The 13,449-nt window shown below is 41.8% G+C and overlaps 1 protein-coding gene across 3 annotated transcripts in view; it reads left to right on the forward strand.

The window, feature by feature from the left end:
• LOC117740787 (rab GTPase-activating protein 1) overlaps positions 1-9,974 on the forward strand; it is a 62,113-nt gene extending 52,139 nt beyond the window's left edge. For 2 of the 3 annotated variants that reach the window (XM_034547344.1, XM_034547343.1), the window contains 6 exons: positions 286-396; positions 697-801; positions 2,016-2,099; positions 4,948-5,019; positions 6,319-6,519; positions 6,924-9,974. In XM_034547344.1, coding sequence (XP_034403235.1) covers positions 286-396; positions 697-801; positions 2,016-2,099; positions 4,948-5,019; positions 6,319-6,519; positions 6,924-7,046 — 696 coding nt within the window. In that variant the 3' untranslated portion in view covers positions 7,047-9,974. Of the gene's footprint in view, positions 1-285; positions 397-696; positions 802-2,015; positions 2,100-2,330; positions 4,403-4,947; positions 5,020-6,318; positions 6,520-6,923 lie in introns of those variants that run through there. The other variant, XM_034547345.1, reaches the window with a different exon arrangement.
• The last annotated feature ends 3,475 nt before the right edge of the window (positions 9,975-13,449 follow it).

Below are 13,449 nucleotides of genomic sequence, written 5' to 3' on the forward strand. Positions count from 1 at the left end.
ATTACGCTCTCACCTGATCACGGTTAACTTTTACACGAACATTATCTCATCTGTACAATGAGTCACTGAGCCAGGATGAGATGCTTACGTATTAAATTGCAACTCTTGATGATTAACTTATTTTCCCTTCTCTGTCATCTGTTCACTTTCCTTCCTCTTTCATGTTCCCTCACTTCTTTCCGTTCATATGGACTTGTGTCTGTACCACTTGTATTATGGTTTCATCATCTTCACTTCTCTCTCTCCTGCTCTCTTTCTCCTTTACTCCTCTTTCTCTCGGCTCAGCGGGAGAACCGTCGTTTGCAAGAGGCTAACATGCGTTTGGAGCAGGAGAATGACGACCTGGCACATGAACTAGTCAGCAGCAAGATAGCCCTGCGCAAAGACCTCGACAACGTAAGCCAAAGAGAAAGCATGTGTTTGTGTCATTACGTGCGTGTGTGTGTGTGCACAACAATTGGAGCTGTCACTTCTGTATGCATTGATTGCAGGCACAAGAGTGCTTGTGCAACCAAAAGACAAATGTAGCATAACCTTTATTTACACAACCTCAAGATGTCATTAATGTTTGCAAAGCAGCGTTCCACTAACCTTGAAGAGAAAGACGTGAGAGAAACAGCTAAGAGCAAACTAGGGCGAGTGTAACTCTCAATGAGCTCATCAACATTGGGTTATTTTGATCTGTTTGTGTGTCAGGCTGAGGAGAAGGCAGACGCCTTGAATAAGGAGTTGCTGCTGACCAAACAGAAACTGGTGGACTCTGAGGACGAGAAGAGACGACTGGAAGAAGAATCGGCACAGGTTAGAGCCAGCAACGAGACACTTCTCAGCCTGATGTCTATATTGAAGACATTAACTCAATATATGTTTTTCTTTTCAATCTCATGTGGCACACATGGTTACTGATGGTAGGAAAGCGTCAGCACTATTGCAACACAAATTGTCAGATGAAGGAATGATCACAACTATTGTGAAAAGGCACTGCTTATTTATCCTGTCCCTGGGCTCAAGTATGCAATATTAATGTGACGGGCTGTGAATGACGAGACTATCTTAAAGGTTCTGAGTCTGCAGGTTCTTACTTCAACCAAACATTGTGGATGATGGGGCTCATTGCATGTTGGCATATCTTTTAGTTTATAATACTCTTATTTGAAAACAAGGCTGTATTTTATGTTTGTCCTGAGGTAGCAGTATTGACCATACCTTAGTAGTGAAGCTGGATTTATTTATATGTGTTAAGAGGCTGTACCTTCCCTGGCCTCAACTGCATGTTGAATTTAGTCTAGTCAACCCATAAGCCATTAGATCCCCTTGAGACATACAGCAAATGTCGAGCACAGTTATTCATCTTTCCACATGCAGTGGGTCTGTGTGTCTTTATCATTTGATCTGTCCATGCCATTCTTCCTTGTCTGCATGTTATTGTATGGCCTCTGTCTTTGTAATACGGAAAAAAAAGAAAAAAAACTTCCTTTATCATCCGGGTCAAACCTCCAATATCAAAGAATGTCAGTTCACCTCCAATGTTGATTTGTTTTTAGTTCAATGAAGAATCCCTCCGAGGTGAAGGACAGACCAGCTGACTTCTGTTCCCATGTGTGTTCAGGGCTGTCCTCCAAATGTGTCCTGTCTTCTTGAATGTGTAGGTGTAGCTGTGAAGGATATATGTGCTTGAATAGAGGTCGTGATGAGGCTGTGACTTTGCCCCGAGCTTAAAGTCTGCCAATTCCTTTCTGTCTTCTTCACTTGTCATAGCAGTCACAGGGTCTCCGGGGCCTCTGACCCTGCTTCTGTCCTTGGTCTCTCTGCCCTCCAACAACCTAACTGTGTGTGTGTGTGTGTGTGTGTGTGTGTGTGTGTGTGTGTGTGTGTGTGTGTGTGTGTGTGTGTGTGTGTGTGTGTGTGTGTGTGTGTGTGTGTGTGTGTGTGTGTGTGTGTGTGTGTGTGTGTGTGTGTGTGTGTGTGTGTGTGTGTGTGTGTGTGTGTGTGTGTGTGTGTGTGTGTGTCCACAGCTGAAGGAGATGTGCAGGCGAGAGCTTGATAAGTCTGAATCTGAGATAAAGAAGAACGGCTCGATTATTGGCGAATATAAGCAGGTATGTACAGTTTATCTGAAGCATGAGCTTAGAAATTACTTAAAAACACATAAAATAAGAAGTTTTGATTCCTTTGAGTTGGCAGATATATACGGTACTATGATGAGTCTTGCTGTTTAAATCATATACTGAAGTGTCTCTTTACTCACAAGAACCTTTTAGAGAAGTGAAACTGTAAACTGTTGCAGACCCTCCCTGGTTTCTTGTTTTTGAAGACTTTGTTCTGTTTAGATCCAACATCACAACCCCTTCTACAATCCACTTAACCCCCTCTGCCACCAGCCCAAGCCTACACAAATCTATATAAGTATATTTTGGAAATTCTATAATATATAAGTATATAGATTAATATATAAGTATATAGATTTGTGTGTAACATATGTAAGCAGAGAAGATGATGGAAAGTAAATACATTTAAATAAAAGGGAACAACATACATCAAAATACTACAAGTCATTGTTGTAAGATAATCAAAAATATCTAATAATAATAATGATGGTCTATAATTAATAGAGCAAATATATTAGAGTTCTTAATCTAATCAAATAAATAGATAGTTAGACGGTCGATAGTTTTGTGTGCTTCGTTGTTTGTATCTTTTTTGCCTCTTATCTTTCCTTAATCGTCTTTTTTTCAGAACTGAGCTTTGATCAAGCCATTGCTGCGGCAGGTCTAGCCATAAATAATCAAAAATAATATAAGCGCAATCTGTTTCCAGTCATTCATCTAGAAACATCTAATTTTACAAAATGGCCTTAAACTGAACCCGGAGCCTTTGATGACTGAGCCTGTGAGCATATTTTGAGTTCCTGTCTCTCCAAACTCCTCACACGGTGATTTTCATCCTTTCAGATCTCATCCTGTCACTTAATGCTTAAATATAAACATAACTAGATCAAGTACTATTACTATCAGCAAGGAGACGTTATGCAACAATCCGGCTCATATTGCTCCCCTTGGAGGCAGACAGAAATAGCAAGAGGACTAATTTAGAAACGGATCTTAACTTCACCTGAGACTTAAAATATTAAGTGGTGAAGAACTATCATGGATTTGATAGTTGTGTGCATGTCTGTGTGTGTTACGTGGGAAAGCAGCCTTCACATTACTAGCATGCAGCTGAGCAGAGCTAAATGTGAAATAGAGTTTGTCAAAAATAGTTATTTTTGTGGCGGGGTGATAGATGGCGAGAGGGAGAAAATTACCAGAAGTCTGTGGCGGTACAGCGGCATTCAATCCTCTGGGATTGACAAGTTAAGGACTGGCTCCAAATAGCCTGCATTATTCTCCAACCCAGATAACTCAAATTATCCTTCAAATCTCATTTTCATATTTCAGTGGCTGTGAATGCCATGTTTCTTGTTGTGGGATAAGAGCCAAAAAAGGCTTTGTGTGCAAATAGCCCCTCCAGCCCACGAGGACAGAGAAACGTCTGTTAACGGTGAAGCTAAAACAATGTTGAGTGGCGTATTGTACTCCCTGTTGTAGTGGAGCGGGCCTCCCGGTGCCAGTGAGGCACGCTGACATGTGCCACTGCCTGTGTTTCTGGGGCCCTGTTTGCATTATATTTATTTCTTACAGTTTCAAAATATTTTGACCCCCAACACTTAAATATTGTGAACCCTTTTTGCATCCCGATTGTTTAATTCTAGTTCTAAGCAGTATACATAATGTTATTAGAAGTAATCAAAGTAACATGTGCTCATTGTAAGCACACAAACTGCACGCGTGCCTTATTGAGAAAGAAAACATTGTTTGTGGGAAAAAGATTTACTATGAGAAATAAACACAAACTCTATAATGTGACATTTAATTGTCAAAAGAAAGTATCATTAATTATTGAAACAATAACACTGTCTATCCTAAATTTGATGAGTAAAATAATCTAGTTTAAGCTTGTTTGCAGATGGTACAGCAATGAGAATGACATTTACCCATCTTATGAGAATGCCTACTTAACATGTTGAGGAGAAAACCGATGACTGCTAGCAGCTCACATTAAAGCTTGACTACGTAAAAAGATGTACAGCATGCCATGGAGGTCCACTAGTTTAAGAAAAGGAAGCAGGCAGAGTAAACGAGGAAGGGGGCAGCTGCGAGATCAAGAGGGATACGTCCTCGGGAGTGATGAAAGGAAGGTGGAGAGATGGGTTCAGTAATGGCAGTTGAAAGTAAATGAAGATGAGGATGACGGGAGGAAAAGATAAAGGACGTGTAGGTGGAGAGAGATGGATATCTGCTTGGCTAAAGATACACAGATAGATGTATAGATTGATCTCTGAAGGAGCAGGGAAAAAAAAAAAGATAAAGTGTATGCCACAGGGGATCTGAGAGATACGGGGGGAGCGGGAACCGATAGAGACACAGGTCGTCCGTCTACAGAGAGGTGAGATGCCCCCATGTTCCCGTTAGAATGACTCATGTCCCATCGATCTCTCTGTCCGTCTGCAAGCCTGTGTGTGTGTGTGTGTGTGTGTGTGTGTGTGTGTGTGTGTGTGTGCCTGTCAGCGTGTTTGTAGCTGTGGGTTATAGCAGGTATCGTAGGAGGAGGAAAAGAGATTGGGTGCATGTCAGGATGCACATGCGTGGACAACCGGTGAGCCTTGTGAATCCACTAATAGACCCAAGAGTCACAGATTTACCAATGAACACAAACAAGGATGTGTTCAGTGGTATGTTCAGAGAGGCAGAAATCTAAAACACTTTATGATGTTTCTCCGTGGAACAACACACTTTGCCCCGCTGAACGGCTCAAATGTAATGGAGTTAAGGTGAATTGTTGATCACGTCTGAAAACACTAAGTGAACACGCTTTCTGAACAACTGCCTCCGCCTCTGCTTCATGTAGATCTGCACGCAGCTGAGTGAACGACTGGAGAAACAACAGACTGCCAACCGATGGGAACTGGAGAAAATCCGGGTAACTTTGACACGCAAACAAACCTCGAAACACTGCTGTGTGCACTCCCAACACATAAATCACCAGATCTCTTCAGCCTATCGTAGAGTTGATGCATGGCCGACTCGCTGCACTCCATAACCCTCTACAACAATATTAGAGCCATCTCTTACGCCTCTGTGGAGAGCGTCGGAGCCTGATATTAACAGGGCAGTTTAGATCTCTCACTTCCTGAGTCTGCAGGTATGTTGGGAACTATCTTGCCAACTTATTGTCTTGCTTGCCAGTGAAATCAAAACCTTTGGGAGTTAGGCCAGTGAGCCTGGGCCAGGCATCTCACTTCCACCACACTTGGCTGAGAAACTGTTTGTTTACACTGAAGCCGAGCAAAAGACCCCTCTGGCAGAGCGCACCAAGGACACGTTCTGTAATGGAGGTAGCAGAGCTTCTGTCATCTTGTTTGTTTTTGTTCTTTTATTGTGTCACAATAATGGTGCATCAAATGCAAGCACAATTATAGTGGGGGGAACAGTGATACGCAGTGGATACTATATACCAGAGAGTACTATTTACCAACAAGTAAAGGTAAATCTTAAGTAAAGCAGCACGTCTCTGTTCGCAGTGATTTTCTATAATAGCTCGTTACATACGAGGGCGCCCAAAAAGGAACTCTTTGACAGGAGAGCCGGGTGAAGGCCAGAGCATCGCTGGTGTGCACGCTGGTCTCCACTAATGAGCTGCCGTGCTTCAGTTATGAATCATTATACAAGTTTCTCCACTGCAAAAGGATATATGACATGGCTACAGTAAATTGCAATTTAGTTTAAAAACAGAGATCATGTCATAGGTATGCGATAAAAGATACAGTGAAAAATAGTATAGAATGCTATAAAAGATGTACTAGCCGAAAAATGGTATTAAAAAAGTGATATACTTTGCCAAACATTCTTTGTATATTATAGTTTGTCATAAGAAAATTGTCATAGTGACTTGAACCCAAGAACTAAACTGTAAATATTTGTGATCTTAATGAAGAAAACTGAAAGACCAAACTGTATCTTCTGCCATTTATTATAACCATTAGACGTCCATCTGTTGGTAACCTCCTCTATGTTATAGTGACGTAATACCCTGAAATGGTCAATTTCATGTTGTTCCGCAGAGCATGCACGGCCTCAAGTTCACTCAACGATGAACAAAAACAAAATGTAAACGTTAAAGGGAGCAAAGGCCAGCATTCACATTTAATAATGAAGTATGTAATAGAAATGTCTGAGTAGTGCATGCAAAAAGTAACTTCTCTCTCTTATCCATTTCTAGTCCAAAGTTGAAGGCTGTGAGAAGTGCAGTAGCCTTTTCAACAAGGAAGGTCGTGTGCGGGCGGCTGTGACCTCGGCCTCAGCTGGAGGGACTGAGGAGACCGATGAGGAGAAGGAGGATTTGAAGAGCCAGCTGAGAGAGATGGAGCTGGAACTCGCTCAGACCAAACTGCAGCTTGTGGAGGCTGAGTGCAAAATCCAGGTACCCTAACACCGTTTTGTCCTAAATCAAACTACAAAGTGACTTCAAGATTCGCAAAACACAATTGAGGCCATACATGTGTGGAAAAGGATCATGAATACCAGCGATTGTCACATGGTTTTACCGTCTTGATGCTGGAGAAACTTGCGTGTTATGACTGATTTTATTGAGCAATATTACTTACTTACCCATCACGACTAGAATGGTGTGTCTTAGAGTCGGGATCAAAGTTGCTGATTGAGGAAAAGCAAAGCGTTAAAAATGGCAGCAGACATTTTTAAACGGCATACAAATGCCTGAAATCTGGAAAACCGGGAAACAAATCTGATCCTTTGGTTATTTATTGGCAGACCTGTTTGGACCCTGTACTGTGATCGTGATGGTTGTCTTTCCTGTCTAATCAGGATCTAGAGCACCACCTGGGTCTGGCCCTCAACGAAGTGCAGGCTGCCAAGAAGACCTGGTTCAACCGGACGCTCAGCTCCATCAAGACCGTCACCGGGACCCAGGGCAAGGAGACCACCTAACCTGAGAAGCCCATCCTCCAGTTTTACCGTAACCAAGTCTGGAACTCCGTGCAACTCACCGCGCTGAAACCTCTCGACGCCTAACTTAACCCGCCGGACCAAACAAAACATTTACCCTGAAATCACAGAGTTACCATAACTACAGACTGTGTTATTTGTCCCTCTTATCAAGAATGTCCTTCCGGTTCCCACCGCTCCTGATCGAACACCCCCACCCATTTATTCTCCTCTCCACCCACGAATGACGACACCCGAGTGTGCTGATGCGAAGGGGTTCAAAATCATGACATGAAGTACAACGCGACCCACTTTCCTCCAGAGACGCAGTGTGCTTCCACCGGTCACCGGAAGAAAAGTGTAAAGCAAAAAAAAAAAGAAAAAGAAAAGGACGTGTTCCATTTATTTCTGTCTTTGAACTGCTGATATTAATGACCCGCAGAAGGAAGGTAGGACATCTGAACTGTTCCTGTCCAGTCAGGATAGAGAATCAAACACTCGGTCCTCCCTTACTGGTCTGCGTGCCTCCCTCTTCACTACCGGCACGAGCCAACCAGTCCCTGCTAAGTCCTTGTTTTAGGTACGAGCGCTAACAGACACCTTTTCGAATTTATGTTTAACAATGCTTTTCTGTGTGTGTGTGTGTGTGTGTGGAAAACTTTGTGAGTGAGCACGCATGCTTTTTTTGTTTTGTGTTGACTGTCCATGTGTGTGAAACTGTAAAAATGTGTTTGAATGCATAAATAATTGACTGAATTAATGTTACAATGTGAGTACAACAACAGAAAGAGTGGGACTGTGTGTGGAACTCCACAGGAAAGCTGTGTGTGTGTGTGTGTGTGTGTGTGTGTGTGTGTGTGTGTGTGTGTGTGTGTGTGTGTGTGTGTGTGTGTGTGTGTGTGTGTGTGTGTGTGTGTGTGTGTGTGTGTGTGTGTGTGTGTGTGTGTGTGTGTGTGTGTGTGTGTGTGTGTGTGTGTGTGTGTGTGTGTGTGTGTGTGTGTGTGTGTGTGTGTGTGTGTGTGTGTGTGTGTGTGTGTACACGCATGTAAGGGAAAAACTTTCCCTGGCTGTCCTTTTAATGTTGAAATGTGTATATGAATGATGCTACAGAAAAGTTTGCTGACAAAGCCTTGATCTGAAGGTCGATAAAGATGATACGAGTGGATATGAATATATAATTTACAGGAAGGACAGAAACATGAAAGCTGTTGTAAATGCCAACATCAGCATAACTTTTCTCACATGTGTGAGACATAAAACATGCTTGAGGTTCATTTTGGTTTTGATGTCCCAGCACAAAGAGAAGAAGCTCCAAACCTCTGCATGCATATTACAGCACATCTGTATGTATGTAAGAACATTGTGAAACCCGGAGTTACAAACCCTAAACATCACTTCAAGGAAGTGTAAAGTCAAAATGTAAAGGACATAGGTTTTAATTCCTGCTGCACTTGAACTCACCTTTTAAAAGAAAAGGAAAAAAAAACTCCATACTTTGGTGTTAGCTGCTCTGTAACCTTTGACCTTGAGTGACAAGGTCACGTTTGATTCTTTGCCAGGTAGCAGGCTGTGTTGTGTTTATTTATCACACTTAGGTTTTGGATCTCTTTTACCACTACACGTATATACAAAAAATACACTTTGTTTAACACTCCTTGTTGCTTTATAGTACAGATATTAAAAAGGGTAAGATGTTGGATCTGAAAGGTGTTTTAAAATGAACAGGAAGGCCGCATGGACAGATTTAGATTGAGGGTGCCAGCTAGGAGCGAGGAGACAGGAGGCGTGTGCCTGCTTGTGTCAAAGCCTGCTTTCACGGAGGAGAGGGTTCCTCTGGCTTCTGGTGTCTCCAGATAGATCCCGTTACATGAAAGAAACGTGTGTTTGTTCCGGGTCCGTGCTCTCGTCTCTGCAGCGGCACCTTTGGGACGAGGCGGAACAGGAGAACCACAGGAGAACGATTTCCCAGCTTCCAAAAGTCTTCAGTAATGGATCAACTTTATCGAACCAGCTTGGAGCAAAAATCCTTGTGAAACATTTCTGACACCTTGATGAATTCCTGTCTGCAATAATTCAATGTGTTCAGGAAAAAAACGGAAGTTTCCCAGCACTGAGAGGGTTGAAGTAGAGAACAATAAGTGTGTACTGTTGTGAATGTAGAGGCAGGCAAGTAACACACACCAAGACACTTGTCAGCTGCCAGTCATGACATTCTGCACCTTAAGCGAGGATCAGTCAGGAGTTCATAGGGATGTCACCAGAGGTCAAAGCAGGGGTCAAACTGACATGCACTCCAAATCAGTCCAGAAGTGGGAGGTGGGAGGTGGAAGAGTGCTTGCTTGTATGTGTGTGTGTGTTTGTGTTTGTGTTTGTGTCTTCATATTTAACTGACTAGAAAGGGGTCTCGACAATATTGTAATTTCTATTCATATTTTTACGGATCAGATTAGACTGAAGAAAGAAAAAAACTAAGCTTTTCTTTTGCCGGCCTAAAATGAACAGTTGCTGTAAATGGCATCTAACTTGAAGGAGGAATCTGATTGGCTGACATCTACATGACAGATGTCAGAGAACAAGTCCAGATGAAGAATCAAAGGGCCGTCCCTCTAAAGGCACTGGGTTGTATATAACAAACATTTAAAACAATGAATATTGCGTTTTTGTTTATGATTTTCTACTGTAACTATAACTAATGTTGCCTACTTGTACCTACAAACCTGCTGTCGTGCTATTAATCCACAACAATGTTTTATTCTTTTAATGTTTATATTGCTCAAAGCTTCTCAGTCAGACTGCTGTTTGGTTAATAAATGCCAAAACGTAGCTTTATCATCCACCAACAAAAAACATTATCAATGTGTGGGAATTGTTATAGCGTAGGATGCATTGTGTATACTTCATGAATTTCAATATAATGATATCGACACAATATGTCTGCCTCTGACTTTTTCTATATTATATATATATTCTTCTAACACCAATAGACAAGATCTAACAGCAACAGCTCAACACACTTGTTACAGGAGATGATGAAATGGAGAGGAAACAGATGGAAAGATGAAAAGAACTGAAAGTATTGTCATAATACAAAGAGCTCAAATCAGCCTCTATAGTTCCAATATTCTGTCCCTCATAACTCACTCGTTAAGTTGATGAGATGCGCCTTGTTGTTCACTATATAGAAACGGCGTTAAGCATCTCTTTTACAGAATTAAAAGAAGCCAAATCTCTCCAATATTAAATCATGTCGACACACAAGCAGCCATACGAGAACTTGACCTGGAACGAATAAATAAATGTAAAGGATTTTGATTTAAATCAGGATCTATTCGTACCAAAGAATGAATGAACATGACTCCCCGAACCTACGGCCATCTTTCTGTACTTGTATACGTGCAGTTTGACTTCTAACTTGGACCCAGCAGCAGAAAGATGGAGGTCCTGTAAGAGGGATCTCTCTGAGAACACGAGATGTGGACTAGAGGATGGAAGGGGATGTGAGGAATATTCATTTCTAGAGTGCGATTGTGACCAAAACGGAATAAACCACCTTTAAACTGTGTCAGTGTTCATATAGATCTGATCTCAGCAGAATGAACAAAAACAGTAAATCATCCCTGAGAAATCCATCGTTTGACTATTGGATTTGGCTCAGACTACGAGACACTGTACAAATAAAAAGCAAGAGCTTGCTCTAAATTAAGTGCATACAGTAGAGTTTAGGATTAAGTCTAAATAAATCATTTTAGTGTGAGCATTTAAGCATTTAAGCACACACACACACACAAAAAAACTAATGTTCTATCTTTTGGTGTTACACCTCTTTCTTCATGAGCTGAATTACGATATTGTGATGACTGTTCTCACCCTGCTTTACCACATCAACACTTTCCCTCCATCACTTTTCATAAATGCTCTCAATTATGCTTTTGAGGTTCTTCACCCGTTTCGAGATATCATCGGAAATCTTTTTTTTTTTAGAAAGGTTATTTATTTATTGGTGTTTTGCATCTTTATCTGTCTCCCGAGTTCAAAGCCAGCTTCCATAAAAAATCTGTTAAGCCAAACATGTCATTTCCTCTCTGTTTTCGTACTGAGGTGCTGCTCTTGTAATGAGCGCTCTCTAACTCACCGCTTGGGAACACTGCTCTGGACATCTGAGGGAGTTTAGAACATGGAAATAAACTGGTTTTCATCCGGCTAATTTTGTCTTGTGAAAACTTGAGCTGGATGGAGATCTCCTCGTATCTCATACTTACTTTGGCTCCAGTTCCATCCCTCATCCTCTCCCTCATCACATGTGACTGCATCGTTATCTGTGTCGGAGAGGAGCCTCCTCGTGTTAAATGCACAGGTTGTGCTGCAGCTCTCACAGGCGTCCTGTGGGGGGTCAGCGAGGTCGCAGTGAGGTCGTGGAATGGTCCCCTTGAGTTATGGCGGCCGTTGGGATCCTGCAGCGGCTGAAGGTACCAAGCTTCAGCATTATGCAATCAGCTTGCCCCCCCTCCGCCTCCTGTTTCTGTCCTGCGTTACAGAGCTATAAATAATACCAGCGAGGCAGCAACTGAGGGAAACGCAAAGGTGGAATGCTGATGGGAAAGGCGGCTTCGGTTGCCGTCCGGCTCAGCCGTTGATGGAGGGATGAAGCTCGGTGTGTGAGTGTGTGTGTGTGTGTGTGTGTGTGTGTGTGTGCTAGATGGGCAGTGTGGGGCTATTTGGGCCTCAGAGCCTCCCAACAACCTGCTGAACCCTCTGTCACTTCATCTGCTGAACTCAAGCGTTCACAAGTTTAACATCAGATGTTAAAAGTAATAAGAAGATAAAATAATAAAGGATAAGTTTACAATTTTTTTAAATTCGTTTTAAAACCTAATTCACACGTGGGTCGCTGTCATTTCCCCCAGTTTCCACACAAAAGAGATCCCAAGTGCAAAATCAACAGTGTAAAAATGTCTTCTAAAGATAATTATGAGATTTCAAAATCTGTCTTCCAAAATCTCTGAACTGAAGGTCCGAACTACATTTTAAATACATTAAATATAAATGAATTTAGGAAAGACTTAACTAGACGACCTGAAAACCTAATATTTATCCTTTACTTTTTTCCAGTAAAGGATTTAAATGTTTGCTCGACCACATTTTCCTTTACACATTACATTACATGTCATTTAGCTGACACTTTTATCTAAAGCGACTTACAATATACACACACACAGATTACAATACGTTTTCAGACACACTAACCTCTCCTCTTCACACCTCTGCAGCGCAGTGTGTCAACATGTGGATGCATGAAGGTGAAATCCTGAGCCTTGAATCTCGTCGCTGTAGTCTCATTTGTTCACGAGGAGTGTGAACAAAGCATCTCTACAGAAAAAACATTTTGTCTGAGTAAAGAATGTACACTTCTCTGCTGCGTCCAAATCATTTCCCTCTTAATGTACAACACGCCTGCGGGTTTCCTTCGGGATAGAAACATGTTTTTCTTAATCTTTGCCATCTGATACTATAGAGCTTATCTTATCATGGTTCTCAATTAAATGTGGAGTGTTGAGAAAAATGACAAGAACTTCCTCTAAAACCTCCGTAACCTCTTCTTTTTTTTTTTTAAACAAGCCATTACACACATTTTAGCACTGATAATAAAAGTCACAATATACAACAGTTTTCTGTTCCAATTATTCAGACTTCCGACTGTACAGCTCGTCTGGTAAAACATTAATTCATGTGGATTTAAATGTGTGCACAGAGAGTGGAGGAGCGACACAGGGTTTATTTAGAGGATCTTGCTGTGCATGATCAATTAGAACATTAATGGGGTTCTGAAAGGTTCCCTGTCGAGTTTTATTGCAAACAAAAGTTATGTTTACATTCGGTGTGACAGAACAAATTGAAACAAAAAGCAAATGTCCACACGGCACCTGAAATGAATCCTTCTGCTAAGACCAGCGCTGTTACTCTTGAGCCTTCGGGGTCTGCAGGGCCTCTTTTTATATCTCTTTATCTCCATCGCCAGCAAAATGCTGCAATTTCAGTATTCAGCAAATGGCAGTATAGATTTTTGGTAAAAGGTGAAACTGACTCACACTGTAGATATGGATATCTTTTGTGTTTGTGTTGATCTGTGGCCACCCACATGATTAGTGTCCTTATCTCCATCACGGTAGTCATTTAAAATGCAGCTTTCAGGAAACTTGTTTCAGCATCTGGCATGGATTATGTCTCAGTTGATCAAATGTGCTGGGCATTTTTCTTTTCGGTGTCTTGTTATTGAAGTAAAATCACAGGTGTTACTACCAACATGAGTGATGGCTGTGAGCAGGAGCCGCCTATCGTCAGCATACAGGCGCTTCAGAGCTGCCGGCTGTTGCGGGTTGACGGCGAAACTCACGCAATTGACACGTTT

This window comes from Cyclopterus lumpus, chromosome 12 (genome assembly GCF_009769545.1).
Source record: "Cyclopterus lumpus isolate fCycLum1 chromosome 12, fCycLum1.pri, whole genome shotgun sequence".
NCBI lineage: Eukaryota > Metazoa > Chordata > Actinopteri > Perciformes > Cyclopteridae > Cyclopterus > Cyclopterus lumpus.